The sequence below is a fragment of the Amblyraja radiata genome, chromosome 16 (genome assembly GCF_010909765.2).
Source record: "Amblyraja radiata isolate CabotCenter1 chromosome 16, sAmbRad1.1.pri, whole genome shotgun sequence".
Lineage (NCBI taxonomy): Eukaryota > Metazoa > Chordata > Chondrichthyes > Rajiformes > Rajidae > Amblyraja > Amblyraja radiata.
Window position 1 is genome coordinate 34,539,780 of NC_045971.1, and position 18,168 is coordinate 34,557,947.

An 18,168-nucleotide genomic window follows, 5' to 3' on the forward strand; every position below is an offset into this window, starting at 1 on the left:
GAGTGTGTGGAGTGTGTGGTGCTGCTGGGTCGCGTGTAGGGGTGTGGGTGTGGTGCCGTGGGTGTGAGTGTGTGGAGTGTCGTGGGTGTTGTGTGGTGCTGATGGGTGTGGGTTGTGTGTGGGTGTGTGCAGTGCTGATGGTGTGTGCCGTGGGTTGTCGGTTGGTGGGTGTGTGGGTGTGTGGGTGTGTGCAGTGTGGGTGTGTGGGTGTGTGGGTGTGTGGGTGTGTGCAGTGTGGGTGTGTGCAGTGTGGGTGTGTGGTGTGTGGGTGTGTGGGTGTGTGGGTGTGTGCAGTGTGGGTGTGTGGGTGTGTGGGTGTGTGGGTGTGTGGGTGTGTGGGTGTGTGGGTGTGTGGTGTGTGGGTGTGTGCAGTGTGAGTGTGTGGGTGTGTGGGTGTGTGGGTGTGTGGGTGTGTGGGTGTGTGGGTGTGTGGGTGTGTGCAGTGTGGGTGTGTGGGTGTGTGGGTGTGTGCAGTGTGGGTGTGTGGGTGTGTGGGTGTGTGGAGTGTGTGGGTGTGTGGGTGTGTGGTGTGTGCAGTGTGGGTGTGTGGGTGTGTGGAGTGTGTGGGTGTGTGGAGTGTGTGGGTGTGTGGGTGTGTGGGTGTTGTTGTGGTTGTTTGGGGTGTGGGTGTTTTTTTGTGTGTTTGTTGTGTGGGGTGTGAGTGTTTGGGTTGTGGAGTGTGTGGGTGTGTTTTTTTTTTTTTTTTTGGGGTGTGGGTGTTTGTTTTGGTTTGTTTGGGTTTTTGTTTGTGTGTTTTTGAGTGTTTTTTGTTTGTGTGTGTGTGTGTGTGGTTTTTGTGTGGGTGTGTGGTGTGTGGGTGTGTGTGGTGTGTGGGGTTGTGTGGTGTGTGTGTGGGGGTTGTGGGTGTTTGTGGTGGGGTGGGTTGTGTGTGGGTTGTGTGGTGTGTGGGTGTGTGGTTGTTTGGGTGTGTTGGTGTGTGTGTGTTGGTGTGTGGTGTGTGTGTGTGTTGTGTTGTGTTGGTGTGAAGTGTGTGGGTGTGTGGTGTTTTGTGGGTTTGTGGGTGTGGAGTGTGTGGGTTGTGGGTGTGTGTGGGTGTGTGTGTGTAGTGTGGTCGTGTGGTGTGTGGTGTTGTGTGTGTGTGGTGTGTGGTGTGTGGTGTGTGGTGTGTGTGGTTGTGTGCTCGTGTGGTGTGTGGGTGTGTGGTGTGTGTGAGTGTGTGGGTGTGTGGAGTGTGGGTGTGTGGAGTGTGGGTGTGTGAGTGCAGTGTAGGTGTGTGGAGTGTGTGGGTGTGTGGAGTGTGTGGAGTGTGGGTGTGTGAGTGTGGGTGTGTGGTGTGTGGGTGTGTGAGTGTGTGGGTGTGTGGTGTGTGGTGTGTGAGTGTGTGGGTGTGTGGAGTGTGGGTGTGTGGGTGTGTGGGTGTGTGGTGTGTGGTGTGTGGCGTGTGGGTGCTGTGGAGTGGGTGTGTGGAGAGTGAGTGCTAATGACTATACTGTAGGTGCTTTAGGCTATGGGTGCTGCGTGCTACACCATGTCCCCACTCGGGGTCATGTTGCAGTTGCATATACAATGTTGGTGAGGCCACATTTAGTGTATTGTGTTCAGTTTTGGGCACCGTGTAATAGGAAAGATGTTGTCAAGCTGGAAAGAGTACAGAGAAGATTTACATGGGCATTGCCAGGAATCAAAGACCTGAGCTACAGGGAGAGATTGAACAGTCTAGAACTACTCCTTTGAGCGCAGGAGGATAAGGGGGTGATCTATCGAGGTGTATAAAATCAGAGAGAAATAGATCAGGGGGATGCAGTCTCATGCCCAGAGTAGGGAAATCAAGAACCAGAGGACATAAGTACAAGGTGAAGGGGGAACGGTTTAATAGGAATATGAGGGGTAACTTTTTCACACAAAGGTTGGCGGGTGTATGGAACTAGCTGACAGAGGAGGTAGTTGAGGCAGGGACTATTGCAAAGTTTAATAAACAGTTAGGCAGGAACATGGATAGGGCAGGTTTGGAGGGATATAGGCCAACGCAGGCAGGTGGGACTAGTGTAGCTGGGACATGTTGGCCAGTGTGGGCAACGTTGGGCCGAAGGGCCTGTTTCCACACTGTATCACTCCATGACTCTGTGACTATGAAGGGCCTGTTTCCGCACTGTATCACTCCATGACTTTGACTCACCCTGGCTCTCAGCATCTTACCTTTCTGACGCCGCCCTGGTCCAGGAAACCTCGGAGTTTCAGGATGTAAGCGTGCGGAGGGTTCTTTGCCTGGAACCGTTCCTGCAAAGCGAAGAACAACAATAAGCAGAGCGTTCAGCCCATGGAACCTGCAGCGGGTAGTTCCTCTGGATTGTGGGCTGAGCAAGGTTTGTAAATCCCATCTCTTCCACAGACGCTGCCTGACCTACTGAGGTACTCCAGCACTTTGTGTCCTTTTGGGGGTTAACATGCAGCTTTTGCAAGCAACATGGAAGACCAAGAGCATGTTGGCTTTTATTACCAAAGGATTTGGTGTATAAAGTAAGGCTTAGTGTAATTAAAAATAAAGCAAGTGTTGGAGTAGCTCAGCAGGTCAGGCAGCATCTGTGGAGGACACGGAGAGGTGAAGTTTCACATCGGGACCCCTGTCGCAATGGGGAAAAAGCTAGAAATGCGATCGAGGAGGCAAAGAGCAGGAGACCAGCAGGAATCAGAAGGGGAGCAATTGAGAACATCTGTCGGAGAGAGGAGGACAACCTTTCCAAAGTAGGTATACTTTGAGGAGATTTAGCAGTGGAACAGACAACATGAAGAGATAAGGTACTGCAGCTGCTGGGATCTTGAGCAAAACACAAGGTGCTGGAGTAACTCAGCGGGTCAGGCAGCATCTGTGGAGAGAATAGATAGACAACATTTTTGGTCAGGTTATAATGGGAGGGAAAGCTCAAAAAGAGAAGGGGGTGGGAAAAGCAGCGAACAGCAGGAATCAGCGGAGGGAAGCGGTGAGAAAGGGTTTTTCAATTGAAGCTTTGGTGAAAGCAGAGACCAAGTACAATGTTGATTTCCTCATGTGCTCTGTACTAAAACAGGAATCTACATCTGCCAGCAATGTCCGATCTGACCCTGGCCTCCAGGCAGTCTCAATTACACCACTAATTCCCTTCCCTCTTTATCCACAACTGATATGGTGAAAGTCTATCAGACATCTCTACTAACTTTAATTAACCTGGATTGATTGTTCATAATTAGTTCTTATAGCGTTGCAGGGAAGCAAGCTGTTGTCGAGGCTTGAATTACTTGGTGGGGGATTATCATCTCACTATCACTGTGCCTTCCAGCTGGGATCCGATAGCCTGCTCTCGGCTGCCCTGAGTACGTGGGATGTCAGCCTGTAACCAACCGTCACAGCCCTGTACACGCACGCACACCCTGCTACCTGTCCCTGCAACAGCTGGCAAACACAGGGACAGTCTACATTCCTAATGCACACGTCCTTACCTGGGGGACGGTTTCTCTCAAATGATAACATTTCATCACATGTAGACCATTCTGGCCATCCATTCAGAACTGAGCAATTTTCCTGATCGAAGCAGAAGCCATCGGCTTTGTGATCAGATGTGAAAGTTCACGGTTCTCCTGAATGAGCTCCAGTCAGATAGACAGATGGACTTACAGATAGACAGCCCAGTTACTTCAAAACACATTGCAGAAAGTGTATGTTCAAACAGGCTCCTAGGAGGTCCAGATCACACATTGGGGAAACTCACTCAGATTGCTTATAGAATAGAATAGGTTCTTTATTGTCATTATAACATGTAAACATGTACAACAAAATTAAAAATGCCAACCAGTCAGTGCACCATTCACATATTATCTAAAAGCTAACGATACGTGAAAGAATATCTGAAATAAACAACTAAAATAAATAACATGAAAAAACCAAGCATAAACACACAACCATGCACTCTTCTGTCGATTGCACAATCCCTTTGGTATGTAGCACACCTGCGCTCATTTGGTGGCTATATTAAGTGTAGTTATTGCTGTGGGATAAAAACTGTTTTTGAGTCTGTTTGTCCTTGTCCTCATTGATCTGTAGCGTCTGCCTGACGGCAACAGTCCAAACAGGGAGTGTCCGGGGTGGGAAATGTCCTTTATAATGTTCTGGGATTTCTTGAGACAGTGGGAACTGTGTAAGTCCTCCAAGGTGAGGAGAGGGCAGCCGACAATCTTCTAGGCATTGTCAATAGCCCTCTGGAGCGCTTTCCTCTTAGCCGCTGTGCAGCTGGTGTACCATACGCATACACAGTATGTTAGGATGCTCTCTATGGAGCACCGATAAAAGGACAGCAGTGGTCACTGGGTGATGTTGTTCTTCCTGAGCACCCTCAGGAAGTGCAGTCTCTGCTGGACCTTTATCAGCAGCGCAGAGGTGTTCACGCTCCATGTCAGGTCCTACTCAATGTGAATTCCCAGGAAGTGGAAATCCGCCACCCTCTCCACACAGTCCCCTCTGATGATTAATGGTGTAATGTCCGTTTTCTTCTTCCTGTAGTCTATTATGAGCTCCTTGGTCTTTGAGGTGTTGAGGAGCAGGTTATTCTCTCCACACCACACTGTCAGCTGCTCCACCTCATCCCTGTAGGCGTACTCATCCCCCCCCGGAGATGAGTCCCACCACCGTGGTGTCATCCGCGAATTTGACAATGGTGTTGCTGTGGTGGGCGGGGGTGCAGTCATGTGTGTAGATGGTGTAGAGCAGTGGGCTCAGCACGCAGCCCTGTGGAGAGCCGGTACTGAGGCTGAGGGCCGTGGATGTGTGATGGCCCACTCTGACTCTCTGGCTGCGACCCGACAGGAAGCTATTTATCCACATGCAGGTGGAGTATGGAAGTCCCAGGTCCCCCAGTTTGTCCACCAGTTTGTGGGGAAGGATGGTGTTAAAAGCAGAGCTGTAGTCCACAAAGAGCATCCGCACGTAGCTCCCCCGCTGCTCCAGGTGGGACAGTGCAGCATGGAGAGCTGTGGCTACAGCGTCCTCTGTAGATCTATTCGCTCTGTACGCAAACTGGTGGGGGTCAAAGCTTCGGGGCAGGAGTGATGTGATGTGACCCCGGACCAGTTTTTCAAAGCACTTCATCACCACTGGTGTGAGTGCCACTGGCTGGTAGTCGTTGAGGCTGGAAATGTGGGGGTTTTTGGGCAAGGGGACTATGGTGGAGGACTTCAGACAGGATGGGACAGTGGACTGGGCCAGAGACTGGTTGAAAATCCTCATAAAGATACCAGCCAGCTGGTCTGCGCAGTCCTTCAGCACGCGTCCAGAGATGGAAGGTGGTGGATGCAAAGTTAGGTTTAGTATTGAACAGCTCTGGTGACTTTGACCAAAGCAAACATCACATTGACCAACTCATCAGTGCTAGGGTCAACACTAGCAAACATTGAATGCAATACAAAGTCAGCAGGTCAGATGTGGAGGAATGGGGCTGATGTTTGTCAATTTGGAGCACCACAGGAGCCAGTCACCAGCTTGCAGTGGAGGAAAAAAAAGACACAGAGTGCTGGAGTAACTGAATGGGCCAGTAGCATCTCTGGGGAACATGGATAGGTGACATTTTGGGTCAGGACCCTTCTTCAGACTGATTGTGGAGGGGGAAAGAAAACAGGAAGAGAGGAGGGGTAGGACAAAACCTGTCAGGTAATAGGTGAAGTTTAAGAGGCTGAGGGATGATCTTATAGAGATGTATGATCATCAGGGGAAGGGGAGATGCAGAGCCTTTCACCCTAGACGGCATAGGTTTAAAGTGATTAAAGGAAAGATTTCATAGGAACCCGAGGGGCAACTTTTTCACACATATGGAACAAGATACAGAGGAGGTAGTTGAGGCAGGTACTATTCACAACATATAAAAAAAATTGGCACAGGTACATGCATAAGAAAGGTTTAGAAGCAAATGGGGTAAATCTAGGCATCTCCATTAAACTTTGTCCCTCTCACCTTAAAGCTAGGCTCCCTGGTATTTGATTGGGAAAAGGGGTCTGCATGACTACCCCATCTATGCCTCTCATATGCCTATCACGTCTTTCCGTGACCATGGCATTCCCCAGAAAACAATCCAAGTCTGAACGTTCTCTCCCTATATCCAATACCCTCTAGTCCAGACATCATTCCGGTGAACCTCCTCTTCCCAAGCCTCCACATGGTTCCTGTAACAGGGCAACCAGAACTGCATGCAAGTCTCCAATTGGGTCCTCTAAAGCTACGTCATGACTTCCTGACTCTTATACTCAAGGCTCCAACCTATATAAACAAGCATAACATACACCTTCTTTACGTCTCTATCTACTCGAGCTGCCACTTTTAGGGAAGGATGGACGGACCCCAAGATCGCTCTGTACATCGGGTCGTGTGAAGGGTCATGCCATTAACTGTATATGTAAGCACGCAACTAAGTTACAGAGAAAGGTTGACCAAGTTAGGTCTTTATTCTTTGGAGCGCAGAAGGTTAAGGGGGGACTTGATAGAGGTTTTTTAAATGATGAGAGGGATAGACAGAGTTGACGTGGATAAGCTTCTCCCATTGAGAGTAGGGAAGATTCAAACAAGAGGACATGACTTGAGAATTATTGGACAGAAGTTTAAGGGTAACATGAGGGGGAATTTCTTTACTCAGAGAGTGGTAGCTGTGTGGAATGAGCTTCCAGTGGAATTGGTGGGGGCAGGTTCGATTTTATCATTTAAAAATAAATTGGATAGGTATATGGACGGGAAAGGAATGGAGCGTTATGATCTGAGTGCAGGTAAACGGGACTAGGGGAAAATAAGTGTTCGGCACGGACTTGAAGGGCCGAGATGGCCTGTTTCTGTGCTGTAATTGTTATATGGTTATATGGTATACTTTCCCCTTACATTCAACGTGCAACCCGAAGTGCAACATCTCACACGTGCTCGGATTAATCTCCATCTGCCCATTACTGTAGCTGATCTATATCCCACATTATATTTTGACAGCCTCCCAACTGTCTGTGACCCCAGCAATCTTGGTGTCGATATTGTGGGTTAAATAAAAATGTCATGATTTTAAAGAACCAGGGCATGTTGAGGGGTTAAAATGTAGATGAGCCATGATGTGACAAAAGGTGGCCATGTGAAGGGACAGGTTGAAGAATGTGGGGTTATTGTCAAAGAGTCAAAGAGCATAGAAACAGGCCCTTCAGCCCTACTCGTCCATGCCATCCAAGATGCCTCCTTTATACTGGTCTTGTTTCCCCTCATTTAGCCCATATTCCTCTCCTATCCATGCGTCTGTACAAATGTATTTTAAATGTTTTATAGTACCTGCCTCAGCTACTTCCTGGCATGGTTATATACCCATCACCCTCTGAGTGAAAAGGTTGTCCCTCAGGTTTCAATTAAATCTTATCTCAGGCCCACAGGTCCTGGCAACATCCTCATGGACCTTTGCGCTCTCTCCAGCCAGTGGAGCCAAAAAAACACTCCCATAGCTGTTCCACCATTACAAGGCTGCTGGAGGGAAGGCAATGCTGTTGGAATCCTATCACATAACAGGGCTTCAACTTGCCTCTTCTGACAGTTTCTAGCCCAGTAGGCAGTTAAACAACTGTGAACATGAGCTTCAGAGATGATGGCAGATCGTTGACTGAGCTCAGCGATCAAGAAAATGGTCAAAGTCATAGAGCGTGGAAACTGGCCCTTTGGCCCAACTTGCCCACACTGACCAACATGCACTAATCCCACCTGCCTGCATTTGGCCCATATCCCTCGAAACCTGTCTATCCATGTATCTATCTGAATGTTTCTTAAACGTTGCGATTGTCCCTGCCTCAACTACCTTCCCGGGCAGCTCGTTCCATACACCCACCACCCTTTGCGTGAAAAAGTTACCCCTCTGGTTCCTGTTCAATCGTACCCCTCCCATCTTAAACCTATGTCCTCTGGTCCTCAATTCCCCAACTCTGGGTCAGAGACACTGTACGTGTACTTGGGCCTATTCCTCTCATGATTTTGTATGCCAATGTGTTCACAGAGATCACTACTACTGCCACCCTCCTTCCATCTGAGTCAAGGAACAGAGACGGAACCAAGTGTTCACCATTGCAGCCTCTCAGTAACAAACAGTAAGGAACTCTGCTTATGTCCAATCAAAGGTGGAGATGGACAGATTCTTGATAAGTACTGGTGTCAGGGGTTATGGGGAGAAGGCAGGAGAATGGGGTTGAAGGGGAAAGATAGATCAGCCATGATTGAATGACAGAGGAGACATGATGGGCCGAATGGCCTAATTCTGCTCCGAGAACCTATGAATTGATGAGCTTATGAACTGATCAGGTTGAGCAGTATCTGTGCGGGGAATGGAGTTGTCAATGATTTAGGTGGAAACCCTGGTACACACAGTATCCTGTCCTCACACAGACCCTCACGTCTGGTTTGCTTTTCAAATCGATCGCGACTGATCTGTTCTTTCACCTCGATTACTTCCCTGTTCCTTGACACCTCATACAAAGTTATCAGTAGTTAGACACAAAGTGTTGGAGTAACTCAGTGAGTCGGGCAGCATCTCTGGAGTAAAAGGAGGAAAAAGGAGAAAAAGGTCCAGTCTGAAAAAGGGTCCCGAGCCGAAACGTCACCCTTCCTTTACTCCAGTGATGCTGCTTGACCCGCTGAGTTACTCCAACACTGTGAAACATCACCCTGTGGCGGTACTTGTCACCCTTGCAACGGCCCTATGAAGGTCCCTTTCGGGTGCTGCGGCACGGGACAGCAACATTTGTACTGGACATGGGGACCGGCAAGAGACTGTGTCCGTGGCGCACCTTAAGCCAGCCCATTTGGACTTGAGCGAGCCGGTTCAGGTGGCCCAGCCTTCTCGTCGCGGCCGCCTGCCGTCACGGGTTCCTGTATATTCTTCCGGGCAGGTCAAGGACACTGTTCGGGCGGACGTGTTTACGCGGTCAGGCTGCCTTGTTTGGCGTCCCGTCCGTTTCAGTGCCTCTGGTTCTGGGGGGGGGTCATGTGGCGGCACCTGGTGGCTAGCCACGGGTAGCGAACCCTCAGCTCAGGAGGGAGGAGTTGAGCGTCTCGGAGTGGGAGGCGTTGGGTCAAGAGGTCTGACCCGGGGTATTTAAGGTCGGGTCATGCTCGGTCATGGGGTTGGAGTTGGAAGCAGCACAGTGACAGTAATAAACGCCATTTCGTTGTTACAACTCATTTTCGCTTCATTCTTGGCTGGACTCCTGGAGTCCCCGCTACAACCCATCCTTTACTCCAGTGATGTTGCTTGACCCGCTGAGTTACTCCAGCACTGTGCCTATCTTTGGTATAAACCAGCATCTGCCTTCTATGTTTCTACAAACAGTTATGTCTCAGACAATTTTAACCTTCACTTGCTCTTTAGCGGGAATAAATCTTCCCGAGTTCACTTCTACATTTATAATTCCCTCTCACACTCCCCTTTAAAGAGGAAACACTTTCTTGGGAACCGCCTCACTGTAGGTTCCAGCATAATGGGGTGAATGTCAGATGCTTGTGGCAGTGTTTAACGGGGAGTGTGAAAGTGCCAGTGACCCTCACAGAGGTGGCTGTTGAGATGTCCACCAGCCTGCCACGTGCTACGCCAGTACAACAGTTGACACTCTCAGTTAGTTTAACACACTAACATTTACCGAATCCCAGTTAATACAAACTAAGGAAAGCCCTTCATCTGCTTTCTTATCTTGGTGTGTGCATAAATATTATTCCTACACCTCTGGGCAGGCCAGATATCTGGCTGAACAACAGGTTTGATTTACAGACATGTCCACACATTGAGTTTCCCTTCCTCCCTTCCCCCTGAGATATGGCCCCCAAGCACCAGTTATAACTAGATAACCAGAAACAATTCAAACACCAGATTTAGCTTACATATTTATGCAGAAGAGCACTGTTTTAAGCAGTTTCTTCAATCCAAATATTTGAGAATGGTGTTGTGCTTTACAGAAGCCTGCCAACTCTGTACAGGCAGTCTGACTCCAATCCAGGCACTGCAAGGCAAAGGCTGTTGATGCCAGTAACATTAGTGAGTGTGGGTTCTTTAGATGACCCTTGCACCTGCCTGGATTTGTTTACACACAGGGCAACAATCTCAGAATGTTGACTGCAAAAAAGAAGGCCATTTGGCCCATCTAGTCCGTGCCAGCTCTTGGCAAAAGCGGCAATTCCCCCTCAGCCCTCTCCCACACTTTGATGGTTAAATCTGTGCTGGCACAATTCAGTAGAATGTTCTGGAAATATCCCCACTCAACTGGAAGGCCCAAAGCAGGCGAGCCAGTCTGAAGACGGGTCTCGCCCCGAAACATCACCCATTCCTTCTCTCCAGAGATGCTGCCTGTCCCGCTGAGTTACTCCAGCATTTTGTGTCTATCTTAGGAGAATATTACACTTCCTTACAGATCGTGAAACTTGGAGATGAAGGTGAGAAAAATAACAAAATCAGCAAGCGTATTTTTAGGGCAAGAACAGTACTACACATCCCGCATTCCTCAGGTGAATTCCACAAGCAATGCACTCAGAAGTGAACTGGGTCAAAACCTGTGGCCTCTGACTGAGCTCGGCCCCATGGAATAGACAGGGTGAATGCATAGAGTCTTTTACCCAGGCAAGAGGAATCAAGGACCAGAGAACATAAGTTTGGGGTGAGAGGGGGAAAGGTTTAATAGGAAGCTGAGGGACAATATTTTCACATGTGTGTGTGGAACGAGCTGCCAGAGGAGGTGGTTGAAGCAGTAACAGCATGTAAGCGACAATCGTACAGGTACATGGATAGGAAAGGTTTAGAGGGATATGGGCCAAATGTGAGCAGGTGGGACTAGTTTAGGTGGGGCAAACCCTCCAATCTTTAGTTAATTACTCATTCGCAATTACAGTCATATGTGCAGGGCAATTAATATATTTCACTACCTTAAATAAACTAACATTGACATGATTTTGAATTATCCACGTCTTCATCCTCAGGGCCTAAATTACAGTGGTGAATGTCAGTGCCTGTGCCCCAGTAGGGGTGATCAGACCCTAAATGCCACAACATGGCAACATATTGTATCTTCTCTCCACTGGCACCTCTCTTCACAGTGATTCAGACAAGCCTGCAAGTTCCTAATGCCTCACTGAACCGACCTACTGTGAATCCCCTCACTCACCTCCACTACTGAACTCCAATAGTGGTACAGTGCTGCCTTACAGCGTCAGAGACCCTGGTTTGATCCTGACTACGGGTGCTGTCTGTACGAGTTTGTACGTTCTCCCCGTGACCTGCGTGGGTTTCTCCGGGTACTCCGCTTTCCTCCCACATTCCAAATCATTTGTATGAGGTTAATTGGCTTTGGTGAAAATTGTTAATTGTCCCTAAATGTGTGTAGGGTAGTGTTGGTATATGTATGGTGTGAATGCTGGTCGGCACAGATTCGGTGGGCAGGAGGCCCTGTTTCTGTGTTGTATCACTAAACTAAAGTAAATAGTAAGATCTCCAATCAGCAACAGGTCACAGAATTGTGCAGCACAGAAACAGGCCCTTCGGCCCAACACGCCCATGCTGACATTGCACCAGCTGCCCACAGGCCAATGGGTTTCGTAACTCCCTTCACCTGGCGTAAGTGATTAACATAGACCTCAAAATGTAGTTAGCTGACTACAGGTGATGCTCCTTCACTATGGGAGCTGACTATTAGTGGATGTCTAAAAGCCTCAGCTATTGCAGAAAATACTTGCTCACAACAGAGAAGGCCATTTAGCTAATGCAAGCTAGACCAGTACCCAGAGCAGAGCAGAGCCAGAAGTTCCACCCTTCTCCCATTTATCTCCCTGTAACTTAACCCAAATTCCAATCCTTTTTTCCTTAACGCCCTCGATTCTCTCGCTGCCGATGAGCAGCCAATTAACTCAGAAGTATCCTTTGAGTTGTGGGAAGGAACCAGAAACTCCAGCACAATGGCACAGCTTGTAGAGCTGTTGCCTCACAGCTCCAATGACCCAGGTTCAACGCTGCCCTCGGCTGCTGTCTTTGTGGAGTTCACAGGTTCACAGGTGTAACCACGGCAGTTCCCATTGGATGCTCTGTTTTCTTCCCAAAATGAGCAGGATGTTACATGAAGTGGCCACAGTAAATTGTGTGTCATTTGTAGACGAGTGGTAGAATCTGCAGTGTTGATTAGAATCAAATGGGATTAGTGTATGATTAGTGCCAATGGATGCTGGATGGGGTTAGCATGGACCAAATGGAACGAAGGGCCTGGTTCCATGCTGAATTCCTCCATGATTCGTTGCTGGCAATGCTGGCAAATGTCCAAAGGTTGGGCCAGGGAGCTGGGTTTTAAGAAGCATCTTCGGAGGAAGTAAGCAAAGATTTCAGAGCTGGGTGCTTCAGTCACTGCAGCCACAGGCATTGACTGATGCACAGGCTAAATCTGGGCTGAAGAAAGGGTCAAACGTTAGAGCAGATACGCTGGAGGATGACAGAGCTGATGAGGAGATGGGAAGGGGAAATCATAGAGGAATCTGAAAATAAGCAGGAGAATATTAAGGAGGCGTTGCATGACCAAGAGTCTATGTAGGCCAGTGAGCCTCATGTCAATGGTAGGGAACCTATTGGAAGGGATTGTTCAGCATAGGCGTGACTGTCATTTGGAATGGGCTAATAGTGACAGTCAGCATGGCATTGTCTGCGGCACAACACACCTTACAAATGATCGAGTTTTTTGAGGTGACATTGGCGTTTGATGAAGCTAGTGCAGTGAATGTTCTCTACATGGTTTTACTAAAACATTTGATAATTTTCCTCATGGTAGGCTGATCAAAAGATTAAGATGCATGGGATTCACGGTGACTTTGTTGGTTAGATTAGGAACTGGCTTACTCATAGCAGAGAGGGTAGTGGTGGAAGGCGGGGGTATTGATGCACGGAGAGATCTTGGGGACCAAGTCTAGAGCCCGCTGAAAGTGACAACACAAGTAGACTGGTAACTTTTGTTTTTACGCAGAGAGTGGTGAGTGCCTGGAAAACACTGCTGGTGGTGGAGACAGCCATCATAGAGGCTTTAAATAGGTAGAAACAAATAACTGCAGGTGCTGGTTTATACCAAATATCGACTCAAAGTGCCGGAGTAACTCAGCATGTCAGGCAACATTTCTGGGGGAAAATAATGCACCTTTAGATAGGTACATGAATTTGCAGAGGATGGTGGGATATGGATCATGTACAGACAGAGGAGATTAGTTTTTTAGTTTGCCATCATGTTCGGCGTGGACATTGTGGGCAGAAGAGCCAATTTCTGTGCTTGATTGTTCTATGTTCGTTCTTTTAGGAAGGAGATGAGGAGAAATGTCTTTAGTCAGAGGGTGGTGAATCTGTGGAATTCTTTGCCACTGTGGAGGCCAAGTCAGTGGATATTTTTTAAGGCACAGATAGATAGATTCTTGATTAGTACAGATGTCAGAGGCTATGGGGAGAAGGCAGGAGAATAGGTTTAGGAGGGAAAGATGTATCAGCAATGATTGAATGGTGGAGTAGACTTGATGAGCCGAATGGCCTAATTCTATTCCTATCCCTTATGACCTTATGACCTTATGTTCTATGGTGACTGAATTTTTTTAAATTTCAAACACATTTTTAATTTACATACAAAATGCCATTGGTATGTTTCTTTCACTCCATTCATTGTACTATCAATCCAATATACTCTCTCAGAATACATCAAATCTGTTCATAAATGAATGAATGAATGAATACGTTTATTGAATACGCCAAGTATTCACATACAAGGAATTTGCCTTGGTGCTCCGCCCGCAAGTGACAATGACATACAGTGACCGTTAGGAATGACACATAAAACATTAAACTTTAATAATAAAACATTAATGATTATTAAACATTAATAATAAAACATCATGTTTCCTCCTTAAACAAAGCACGTGTGCAGTGTTGGAGAGGTTGGCAAAGTGTCACAGCAACAGGACTCTGGCCTGTGGCCCTCTCCCACAGGGTCTTTGTGGTGTCTGCACTGATGTGCAGTGTATCCCTCAGCACCCAAGACCAAAGGAGAGAGACTGCCTTATGTTTTCATGCAAGGAACCAGTGTTTAATGGCAAGCTGACGAAGCTCACCTCACATCTACATAAACCCATTTTTAAGTCGACATTGTTGGACACAATGTGTAGGAAGTAACTGCCGATGCTGGATTAAACTGAATGTTTACACAAAATACTGGATTGACTCAGTGTCTCTGGAGAGAAGGAATGGGTTCGCAAATTGGAGGAACAGCATCTCATATTTCACTTGGGCAGCTGACAACCTAGTGGTATTAACATTGGTTTCTCCAACTTCAAGTAACCCCTGCACTCCCTCTCTATCCATCCCTCCCCCACCCAAGTCGCACCAGGTTCCCGTTCTCACCTAGCAGACAGCTAACAATGACCTGTTTCCTTTATCATCATTATAACCATATAACCATATAACAATTACAGCACGGAAACAGGCCATCTCGACCCCTCTAGTCCGTGCCGAACACATAATCTCCCCTAGTCCCATATACCTGCGCTCAGACCATAACCCTCCATTCCTTTCCCATCCATATAACTATCCAATTTATTTTTAAATGATAAAAACGAACCTGCCTCCACCACCTTCACTGGAAGCTCATTCCACACAGCTACCACTCTCTGAGTAAAGAAGTTCCCCCTCATGTTACCCCTAAACTTCAGTCCCTTAATTCTCAAGTCATGTCCCCTTGTTTGAATCTTCCCTACTCTCAGTGGGAAAAGCTTTTCCACGTCAACTCTGTCTATCCCTCTCATCATTTTAAAAACCTCTATCAAGTCCCCCCTTAACCTTCTGCGCTCCAAAGAATAAAGCCCTAACTTGTTCAACCTTTCTCTGTAACTTAGTTGCTGAAACCCAGGCAACATTCTAGTAAATCTCCTCTGTACTCTCTCTATTTTGTTGACATCCTTCCTATAATTAGGCGACCAAAATTGTACACCATACTCCAGAATTGGCCTCACCAATGCCTTGTACAATTTTAACATTACATCCCAACTTCTATACTCAATGCTCTGATTTATAAAGGCCAGCACACCAAAAGCTTTCTTTACCACCCTATCTACATGAGATTCCACTTTCATGGAACTGTGCACAGTTATTCCCAGATCCCTCTGTTCACCTACATTCTTCAATTCCCTACCAATTACTTTTTTGTATATCTTTCATTCATTTGTTCTATATCTCTCTACATCACTGTCTATATCTCTCGTTTCCCCCTCCCCTGACTAGCCTGAAGGGTCTTGACTCGAAACGACACCCATTCCTGCTCTCCAGAGATGTGCTTGTCCCACTGAGTTACTCCAGCATTTTTTGTCTAACTTCATCTTGGCCACAGCTCAGGAACAAGACATTTGAGCCTTCATTTGAAAGCAGTGTGTGTGTGGAACACTGACCCCAACTGCAGTGTGGTACTGTTACTCTGCATAGGCTGTGTGTGGCTCAGTCGGAGATACAAATGGGATTAATGGAAGGTTGTAGTTAGTGGGCAGTTGATGGTCAGTGCCGGTTTGGTTGGCGGAAGATATACGATTCTGTGCTATATGACCACTGTCATCATCACCTTGGTGAAGGACACTCTTTGGTCTACACAAACCTTGTTGACCTCCCAGCAGAGCGAGATGTCCGTCGGGGAATATTGCCGACTGGCCCGCTGCAGACTGCAGGAGTACGTGCTGAGGGACGCACTGAAGCTCGGTGCAGCCAACGCCAAGGCTCTGTGGGGGCAGACCACAGTCTAGGGTCCTACCGCTGCTGGACATGGGGGGCAGGGTGTGGTGGAGACGCCTCTCAAACAAGGGAAGAGATATCACCCCAGGGGGCCACATGAGTGGCTAGGATGCCTGGTATAAGGACAGTTTGCAAACACTACCGAATGTAACACTGATCATATTGTTATAATGCAGCCCGGTGATGTAAGGGCTGCACTGTGACCCAGCGGTAGAGCTCTGCCTCACAACGCCAGAGATCCAGGTTCCATCCTGATTATGTGTGCCTGTCTGTTCAGAGTTCTCCCCGTGACCTGCGTGGGTTTTCTCCGAGATCTTCAGTTTCCTTCCACACTCCAAAGACATACAGGTTTGTAGGTTAATTGTCTTGGTATAAATGTAAATTGTCCCAAGTTGTATGGGGTAATATTAATGTGCGGAGATCGCTGGTCGGTGAGGATTCGGTGGACCGATGGGCTTGTTTCCGCGCTGTATCTCTAAACTAATCTAAGCTAAACTAAACAAATGAATGTATAAACACTGAGAATGTCGGAAGGGGATTCTCCTTTTTTTGTATATATTTTTTATTTTGAATAAAGTTTATTTTTGGAAATAATATGACCACAGTCCAGGATCCCTCAGCTTTTGGACATTGTGGACAGAGTCCGGTGGGGACACACTAAACAAGGGAAGAGGTATCGTCGCAGTGGCCATATGAGCGGTGAGGGTGTTTAGCTTAAAGATAGATGGAAACACTATAGTGTGAGACACTATTGTATAGACTATTGAATGTATAGGCACTAAGAGACACTACATGGATAGGACAGGTTTGGAGGGTTATGGACCAAGCGCAGGCAAGTGGGACTAGTGTAGCTGGGACATTGTTGGGCCGAAGGGCCTGTTTTCACTGTATCGTTGCCTGACTCTATCACTCTATGACACTAAAGCTTTACACTGTACCTCAGAACACGTGACAATAAACTACATTGAAACTGACACAGAAAGAAGATATGAAGAGTTTTTGTACATTTTTGTGTATATATTTTTTATTGTGAATAAAGTTTATTTTTTAAACATGAAAGTCTAAGTTCCCTCTAAGTCTGTGGGAATGACTGATCTAACTGTGTGACAAAGTGCCACTGGAGGCCCTCTTGCTGAATGTGGACTGCTATAGCAGGCAATGCAGTGTGAGCGAGGGGAAGTGCCAGAGTTGCAGCTGATGCCCATGGTTCCTGGGCAAATCCTGCAAGGCAGCACTTGTCCCACCGTGAGGATTTTATACACATGAGTCAATCTGGCTTGCTCAAAGCTATCCGCCAACCAGTTCATACCAGTGGCCCTGTGCTAACTACATGCTTCTTTAGTCTAAAAGCGATGCACAGTCTGGCAGACAGAGAATCTAAATGAACAGCCAAAACGATATTTATGCTTACACAAAAAAACATTAGATGAAGTGTAGAAATGTTGCAGTGTCCAGCACAGGAACAGGCCCTTCAGACCATGGTGTCTGTGCTGGCCTTGTTGCCAATTTAAACTGACCCCATATACGGTATGTGCATATGGTCTGTGTCCCTGCACTCCCTGCATGTTCCTGTGGCTAGTTATTACTGTACCTCCACCCACACTCCACAAATCCCCTTTAAACTTTGAGCTTCTCACCTTAAATCTACTCTTGCTGTTCCTCTTGTCAATTTACATATTTCTACTAAGTTACCCTTCAGCCTTCAATGCTCAAAAGAAAACAATCTTTCAACTTCTTCTAGTAGCTAAATAGTCTCTAATTCAGACGAAATCTTGGTGAACATCTTCTTTACTCTTTCCATACCCTTCCTGCTCCCCCGACTCTCAGTCTGAAGAAGGGTCACGATCCAAAACGTCACCCATTCCTTCTCTCTAAAGATGATGCCTATCCCACTGAGTTCCTCCAGCTTTTTGTATCTATCACTGCATCCTTCCCATATTATGGTGACCAAAACCTCACGCAGTAGTTACTCCAAGTGTGGCCGAACCAAAGCTGGCAATTTTTATACTCAATGCCCCGACTGACAAAGGCAGGTAATCCATGTGATGTTTTTGTCATCCAATCCATGTGTTGCCACTTTCAGGGAGCTATTTCCATGGGAACATGTCTTGTTCCTCCAAAGTCCCATGAGTATAGGCTGGTCTCATCTTAGAGGACAAGAATCAGTACACTGCACTTTCTCCTGAGCAAGCTTGCACACAGAGTTCCAAGTGTAGTCTCACCCTAGCCCTGTACAATTACACAGTGTAGACACAAGCAACTGCTGATGCTGGTAAATACCCAAAAGTGCTGGAGTAACTTAGCAGGTCAGGCAGCATCTCAGGAGAATCTGAGGAAGGGTGTCGACATGAAATGTCACCCTTCCCACTGACTTTAGCCCCCTCCAATTCCCACTCTGACCATGCTGTCCTGG

General features: G+C 47.3%; 1 protein-coding gene across 3 annotated transcripts in view; it reads right to left on the bottom strand.

The window, feature by feature from the left end:
- The window catches only part of fmnl1 (formin like 1), a 295,202-nt gene that overhangs the window by 142,161 nt on the left and 134,873 nt on the right, over positions 1 to 18,168 (bottom strand). For all 3 annotated transcript variants that reach the window (XM_033035438.1, XM_033035441.1, XM_033035439.1), the window contains exon 3: positions 2,158 to 2,238. In XM_033035438.1, the coding sequence (XP_032891329.1) occupies positions 2,158 to 2,238 (81 nt within the window). The remainder of the gene's footprint in view (positions 1 to 2,157; positions 2,239 to 18,168) is intronic.